The sequence below is a fragment of the Pimephales promelas genome, chromosome 14 (assembly GCF_988280905.1).
Source record: "Pimephales promelas chromosome 14, fPimPro1.hap1.1, whole genome shotgun sequence".
In the NCBI taxonomy this organism is placed as follows: Eukaryota; Metazoa; Chordata; class Actinopteri; order Cypriniformes; family Leuciscidae; genus Pimephales; species Pimephales promelas.
Window position 1 is genome coordinate 23,777,114 of NC_142782.1, and position 8,486 is coordinate 23,785,599.

Here is an 8,486-nt window from a genome sequence, read left to right on the forward strand (position 1 = left end):
GGAAATTTCTCTGGCATTTCTTTCTTTTTGCTGTATCGAAAACGTACCGAACCGTGACTTTAAAACCGAGGTACGTACCGAACCGTGATTTTTGTGTACTGTTACACCCCTAGCGTTACAAGATCAGTGATGGGACTGACATCGTGCTGTAAATTTGAAAATGTATCATTTTTTATTTAAAATTCCCATTCTATACACAAGTAATGTTTGTATTAAATAATTATTTTAAATGAACTACAATTATTTAGAATGTTCAGTTTCCCACAATTGTGCATTCTTGTTTTATTTTGTTTCATTAACAATTACAATTGGATCATATTATTTGAGCAACTACAAGTGCATTATCATGTCACACACACACATAAAAAAGGTTGATTTGAAATGATAACCAATATGTTGTAACGGTAACCTTAAGATTTTAATGTAAAAAAACATTTAAAGGACAGATATTTTTTATATGGTTTATCACACCTGTCATATTTCATTTTTACATCCTAATATTGTGGAGATGACAAGCCCAGAGTGAACGGTACCTTTTTCTGAATTAATACCTTTGTTAAATAAGAGACGATTTATGGCAGTACAGTGTTATTTTAACTTGTCATTATAAATCATAGAGAATTATAGATCATAGAGAATTGATAATAAAAAGTTACTAACATTTTATGGATCAAGATTGATGTGTTATGAATCTTTTAGCACCGGGGGAACTTTTAGCAGGTTTCTTTACAAAACTAATTCTCATGAGGAAATAAAACCGCATGCAATCAAATGAATTTTAAGATCAGTTGACGGAAATAAATAAAATACCGCCTGATCAAATGCAAAAGGTGGGAACCCAAGTCCGTATGCAAGAAGTTAGATCTAATTTCGATTTAAAATGTCTATACTTCTGTCTACCCTCATGCTGTTGTCAATATTCTCTATTTTGTCTTCATTCAGATCATCACAGATTTACTGAAACAAATCCTGTCCTATCTGTTTAATCCTCACTCTCTCTGTCTTCCAGGAAACCAGAGAAGGGGATCCAGTATTTGATAGAGAGGGGTTTTGTCTCAGACACACCTGTGGGCATTGCCCGCTTCATCCTGGAGAGGAAAGGCCTAAGTAGACAGATGATCGGGGAGTTTCTGGGAAATCGACAGAAGCAGTTCAACAAGGATGTTTTGGAGTAAGCAATGATTTTTTTCCTGTCTTCCAGACCCAGATTGTGGCAAAGTATCCATATGCTGTTCACACCAGCCTGGAGGCAAAAAGCAAAAGCCAGACACTGGCTAAAAAAAAATCAACAAATACATGATGGTAGATTCAGCAATTGTTCTGTTTTTCTTTCTCAGCTGTGTGTTAGATGAGATGGATTTCTCGGGTATGGATCTGGATGACGCCCTGAGGAAGTTTCAGGCTCAGATTAAGGTTCAGGGGGAAGCCCAGAAGGTGGAGAGACTGGTAGAGGCCTTCAGGTAGCCACATGTGACTCTCATCACACCCTGTGCTCTTTTCTCTGCATTTTGTAGTTTTCCACATGAGTATCACCTTCTTTCTTTCTTGCAGTCAGAGATACTGCGTGTGCAACCCTGCGCTTGTCCGCCAGTTTCAGAACCCAGACACTATCTTCATCCTGGCATTTGCCATCATCCTCCTCAACACAGACATGTACAGCCCCAACGTCAAAGCTGAGAGGAAGATGAAGCTGGAGGATTTTATCAAGAACCTTAGAGGTGATCCTCTCCTTTCCATTAGGTCTAGAATGACTTTCATGTTGTTTTCTCATTCGGTTTCCCTCTCTTTTTTATTGATAGGAGTGGATAATGGACAGGACATTCCCAGGGATATGTTAGTGGGCATCTACCAGCGCATTCAGAAATGGGAACTCAGGACAAACGATGACCATGTGTCTCAAGTGCAGGCTGTAGAGAGGGTCATCGTGGGGAAGAAACCTGTGAGTCAAACAATGTGATTCACTCATGCATGTCACACTCCCCATATTGTTGTTCAACTTGTAGTTAAAATGAAATTTGATCTTCAGTTTGTTTGGGTCATTTAGTGTAAGACAAACCAAGTTGTGTTTTGATATGCTTTGTGTATGTGTGTGCAGGTGCTGTCTCTGCCACATCGCAGGCTAGTGTGCTGTTGTCAGCTGTATGAAGTCCCTGACCCCAATCGACCACAGCGGAGTGGAGTTCACCAGCGGGAGGTCTTCCTCTTTAATGACCTGCTAGTGGTACGTCTTCAGTCAGCTCATATTGGTCTAATTACTGCAAGAAGATGTTGAGGAAAAATACTCCCATAGGTTTAGATAAGACGTGCACTTACAATAAGTGTCTATTCGTACTTATAATATTATTTGCATTGAAAAATGTATACAGGATGCATAGGCTGTTATATATACCATATGTATACTGTTTTTATTTATTTTTTTAGGAACATACAGTATGTAACAGTTTTATTAGAATGATACATTTATATATATATATATATATATATATATATACATTTATAATTCTAATATATATATATATATATATTAGAAGATCATAATTACAATATATATATATACTGTATATATACACACACACACACACACACACACAATTCATTAGTTACAATCAAGCAATTTCTGGTGAACTTAAAAATATATAAAAACAAAAATACTATATTCTTTATATATAAATATTAATACAAAAATAATAAATACTCATTATTGAAGATATAATTTGTACTAGTAAGTTTGGACTCCTTCTTGTGTCAACAAAACTATTGGCACAAATAAAAATATTAAAATACTACAGTGACCTAAAAAGTATTCCAGCTATTCAGACTGAATGTGTATGTAATTATATATATATATACAGTATATATATTTTAATGGACTGTGATAGATTGAACTCTGTTAGAAATCTTTATTTTTCAGTTGACTCGTATGAAAATATTTTTAAATGAAGTAAGACCAGATCTAATTTTAGAATTTTTTATCTAAGATAAAATTAAAAAAACTATTTTAAGCGTTCCTGTTTAATCTCTTTCTCGCCATGAATATAGCCTTGGTACCTGGCATGGTGTTAAACTAAAAACAAACCAACCAAAAAACATCTGCTACTGTTTATCCAGCAAAGTAAACTATCAGATTTAACGGTGATTCTCACAAAACTGTATTTTCTGCTTTTTTTCATAGGTAAATTTAAGTGTCTTTCCAAAAAAGGACACATGGAGACTCCAAAAGAACATTTTATAATTCATAAATGTATGCACACCAAAGCACCCATTTATATATATACAAAATATTACAAAAAAACTTCACTGAATTCACAGTATAGTATGTATGTGTACAGTGCAACAGCAAAAATCTTTTTTACATTTTAAACAAGTCAAGTTGCAATACTGAACAGGACCACATGGAGATGCAAAAAAAAAAAAAAAAACTAAACCAATCCACATGACAAATCAAAACATTATCCTGAATGTAACGTAAATGTTTCCTGTTTGGACTCCTGTTTCTCCACCCAATCATCTTTACCTTTATTGCATTCTTCATCCATCAAAACTTTACTATCGAGATGCTGGTTTGCTTTACCCAGCCGAGAAACGTAGATTCATCTAGCCATACAGCGGTGGGATGTTTTGATATTCTGCTCAGTCTGTATTTCACTTGATTTGTGAGGTCTCGCACTCTTCAGAAACAATTACAGGATATGACAGAGCTTGTGTTTTAAAGCGAAATACACTGGAATGAATCATTCAGTAAGAATGTAACGTGAGTCTCTATTCTCTCTGCTACCTCTGATGTATTCAGCCTGGTTTTACTTACATTAGCGCTGTTTTGGATTTGTTGTTCAAATTCCCTTACTGGATCACTGGACTGAAAACGTTCCTGGAGTTTAACAGCTTAAAATGATCTGTTCACAAACAGAAAAGTGGAATCTGTTTAGAATTTAAATTTGAATTTAAAGAATTTAAAGGTGCTTTCACCATTGTAGATGCTTATTGTAATAATAAACTCCCGACTTCTAAGTTAATCTAACTGCATGACGTAAATTACGTTACTGACATGTGCTTCAGTATATTCAGTCAAGTGTGTCCAAGCATTTTATCTGTTAGAGTATGTACATGTATAATGATCATAACTACAGTACATCCTAACATCCCTTCTGTTCCCCACTGCAGGTAACAAAGATTTTTCAGAAGAAGAAGACGTCTGTGACGTACAGTTTCAGACAGTCCTTTCCCTTGGTGGAGATGCAGGTTCATATGTTCCAGAACTCCTGTAAGTATATTCATCCCTCCATCTGTCTCACCATCTGTCCCTCCTTCTTTATTTATACTATCACTCCATTCCAGCTCGTTTACACACTCTGCTCTCATCCACTCCATCTCAGCTCGGTGCTCTCTCATTACCCTTTTCTTGCTTTCATGTAGGTGGTGTTTTGGTTTCATCCTCTTGCCATCATCTCGATTGGAGCTATTCGGTTGATTTCTGAGAACATCTGTTCTCTGTTTATCTTAATATTAGTATTTGTTTTGCACTTGTTTTCGACTAACAAAATAAGTAAACATCCTTAAAAGAAGATAAATTAGCTTAAATTAAAATGTCATGTGATTCAGACAATCTATTTCAGTTGTTTATTATTGTTTTAAACATAAACCTCTTAATGCTTAAAGAAAAAAACAACAATTTACGTATAATTTTGATAGTACACACAGTACATTTATTTTGTTTTAAGGTCCTAGAAAACAAAACCAAGGTTATAAAAATTATTGTTGAATGTGTTTGGGAACTAGCTTTTCTGGGTTTAATTTTAGAATAGCTCTTGTATTTATCTGTGGAATTTTGTCAAAAATAATAGATCTATGACTAATTACATAAGGCACAGCACATGCCTCTTTATCTGGTTCTCTCTTTAATTGGCTCCATTTACCCTCTATCTCTATTCCTCACTCTCAGACTATCCTCACGGTATCAGACTGACATCAGCAATGCCCGGCAGTGAGCGTAAGGTTTTGATCGTGTTCAACGCGCCGAGCCAGCAAGACCGAACACGCTTCACCAGCGACCTGCGTGAGAGCATCGCTGAGGTTCAGGATATGGAGAAATACCGTGTAGAATGTAAGAAATCTTTTTATAGGATCTGTTCTTTCACACTTGACGGATCCAAAGCATGAGGTTATTTTCCTGTTTGCAAACTGAAATTTCAGAAATTTGCTGTGTGGCTGATAAATGATAAATTATGGTAAATGTTCATTTTGGTAATTGTCAATCCCTTACATCTGTTCTCCGTAGCTGAGTTAGAGAAGCAGAAAGGTGTGATGCGTCCAGGGCTCATGAGTGGAGATGTGGGCGGGGTTAGCGGAATGAAGACTGAGGCTGTGAACGGCACTCTGGGAAGGCCCAGTCTGGATGACACGTACGCAGCAGGGGAGGGGCTTAAACGAACCGCACTTAGCTCCTCACTGAGAGACCTCTCTGAGACAGGTACAACAACCATTCACACAACAAACTCCCTTCTAAGTTCTCAAAAAATGCAAGACAGATTAGTACATTTAATTATGCACCCCAGATGCCTGTGGACTGTAGAGTTAAAAAAAATAAAACAATATTTATATTGGGGAAATAATTATGAATCCACCACAGTTTGATCATGAATGCCATACTGTAACATCTGTAATGAAGTACAGATTGACAGACAGTGCCCTCTAATGGCACATTAGATTCATTTTTTAATTCAGTGGCTGTATTTTGAATGTCAAAGTGCAATTTGCAGTGAGATTAGTATGTGCACTAGTATGTCACAGTATACATAAAATGCATAGGTTCTACATTTGTTCAAATGTGCAGTGTACATCAGAGCAGACTTTGTGTAAGGGCCGTGACACCAAGCCGTCAGTCAGCCATTCGTGGGCCATCAGTGAGTGTCTGTCAGGCTAGTTTTTGCGGTGTATTCCACATGTCGGCAACAGTTCGCCCGATTCATCATGTTGCATCTGAGCCGTCAGTGAGAGAGATCATGTTATTTTGGTTTAAAGGTTATCCTAACTTTAAGATTTTTTTAAGAACATTCTTTTCTGGAAAATTAATACTTCTTAAATTTGATCTTAAGAACAATCTTAATAACACATAAGAACATTACAAGAAAAGTTAAATAGAAAATATTTCTATCTTTTTCTTAAGCTAGAAAATAAAAAATTGGCAGTTAAGAAAAATTTTATTAGTAAAAATTTGATTAGTGAATCTGGACAAGAATAAAAGTGAATGTGATGAACGCAAGCAAATAACTTTTCTGATTTTATGTAATCTTACCTGAGCATTCCAATACGCAAATATTTTCATAACTGCATGAGCCGCCTGGAATTGAGAAAGGGATCAGCATGATTGATATTCAAAATGGTAAGCAAGTGCTGCTTTGTTTACGGTTTGTATATCTGCAGTTCTAGTTTCGGTTTCCCTTTTTGAATGGCAAATAAAGACTTTTTGATACCTGCTGATATAGACAGTTATTTCCTTAGAAGCAGGTGCATAACCCACATAGTAGTTGGCAGTCGCCTGTAGTCCTTTTGGTGTGATGTTCAAGCGCAGCGTTTTGGCCCAGACACAGCCAACGTGAGCCGACAGCACAGTCGGATTTTGTCGGCGCTAGATCTTTGACGTCCGCTTGGTGTGTCACGGCCTTAATACTCTATCACACAATGCACAATGCGAACATCTTGACTGTGGCCACCTATTTCCATGATGTAATAGCTGCCAATCTCTTTCTTTTCTCAATGTTTAATCAGGTTCCCAAGAGTTAAGACATATTTACGCAAATACAAAATTGCCATTTTATTTTGTAGAGTATTAACTCACAGAATTAAACACGAATGTAACGTGGTCATGGTTTCTGAACACAGCCAATGTCGAGTTGAGTGCTGTGAAGTTTAGTTTTGTCAGTATATGTTTGTGTAGACAAATTGTACACATCGTTTGTTGTAAATGGATCATCCAGGGTCAAATAGCTTTTGGAAAATATTTGGAAAATGTTTTCTCCATGGCCGTTGACCCTGACCTTGCTGTGCTTGGTTGGGTGCAGGAAAGCGAGGCCGTAGAAACAGTGTTGGCTCTTTGGATAGTACCATTGAAGTAAGTCGAACGGATCTACTAACTGCTCGTAATCACGTTGAAATGGAATGATCTTGTGTTGCAGCTTTCTCAAGTATACAAGTCCGCTGTATATTTGTATATAACAAAAACAGCTATGCATGAATTTGTGATTTTTGTTTGGTGAAGTGCAGCATGTTTTATTTCATGTTGTTTAAAGACAGTAATCTGTGTTTGCTTTGCATGCAGCATGTCTAGGTTATGTCTGGTGCATTTGCTACTAAACTCTACAAACTAATGCATTGCTCTGGTATAATAACACCTCAAATCAGTGTTTGAGGATTGCTTCTGTTTTAAGATTCGGATGCATATTTTGCCTGGGTAAAATGAGTGAGGCACTCAAATAAGGAAGCTTTAGCTTGTTATATATACTGTATAGTCGATCATCACAAACATCTGACTGCATTGTGATTTGTTTAATGTGACATTGACATTTCTAACTTTTGCAAGATATTTGAGGCTGTTTATACTTAATGCCGAAAGGCTTTTTGGTTTTCTGCTGTCCAGGAGATGTGTGCACTGTATCAAGCTACATCATTTTCTTTCGTAATTAAAATTAAGCATGTTCTGATATTAAAATTCTGGCTGATGCAGACAAGCCAACAATTATTTAGTGTATTATACATTCTAAAATGTATTAAAGCAATTCAAATTTATACTTTTTAAAAGATAGAAGTGAATTCATCCATCACAACGTTATGTGATTTGCTAAAGATTACATTTGAAAATAATTATGCAATAAGTATTCAATAAATGTAGTCTTTAATCTTGTAAATCTCAAAATAAATATTATTTTCATACTGTACATTAAGGTTTTCAAAAGTACCAGAACTTCAGTACCACGTTGGTACTGAAATTTTTAAAATGTGACAATACCAGCATTTCTGCTGTACCGGTAGTACAGAGAACTGTGTATATTCGCTTTTAAACGCTCCCATTTGTTTCTGTGTAAGTGGTCTGTGAAGAGCACAACGTGTTTTTGAAATGTTGACTATCACAGACATGTAGTATCTGTTGAGTGCATGAACGCAAGGGCCAATCAGAGGTGTTTTAGTTAGTTAGAATTCCCTCCACACCGCTCAAAAGACACCAGAGTTCGTAAATCCTTTCATTATTACCAGCAAAGCGTAGATCTGAGTGAGCAGGTGCTGAACGTACCCCAAGTGATTGACAGATAAAACGTAGTGTCAGTTCTGGCAGGTTACGTTAGTCAAGCTCGCATCAAAACTAATTTATTTAATCAATATTTTTTATTGTCAAATAGTAGTAATAATATTGGTACCAACCACTGGTACCAAATAGTAATGGTATTGGCACCGACTACTGTAATTATGGTTACCGTGACAACCCTAGTGTACAT

At 36.3% G+C, this 8,486-nt stretch overlaps 1 protein-coding gene across 3 annotated transcripts in view; it reads left to right on the top strand.

Annotated features, from left to right (window-relative positions):
- The window catches only part of iqsec2a (IQ motif and Sec7 domain ArfGEF 2a), a 73,880-nt gene that overhangs the window by 60,294 nt on the left and 5,100 nt on the right, over positions 1-8,486 (top strand). For all 3 annotated transcript variants that reach the window (XM_039657922.2, XM_039657923.2, XM_039657924.2), the window contains 9 exons: positions 1,010-1,171; positions 1,338-1,460; positions 1,552-1,718; positions 1,800-1,939; positions 2,096-2,221; positions 4,162-4,261; positions 4,940-5,101; positions 5,276-5,467; positions 7,059-7,108. In XM_039657922.2, coding sequence (XP_039513856.2) covers positions 1,010-1,171; positions 1,338-1,460; positions 1,552-1,718; positions 1,800-1,939; positions 2,096-2,221; positions 4,162-4,261; positions 4,940-5,101; positions 5,276-5,467; positions 7,059-7,108 — 1,222 coding nt within the window. The remainder of the gene's footprint in view (positions 1-1,009; positions 1,172-1,337; positions 1,461-1,551; positions 1,719-1,799; positions 1,940-2,095; positions 2,222-4,161; positions 4,262-4,939; positions 5,102-5,275; positions 5,468-7,058; positions 7,109-8,486) is intronic.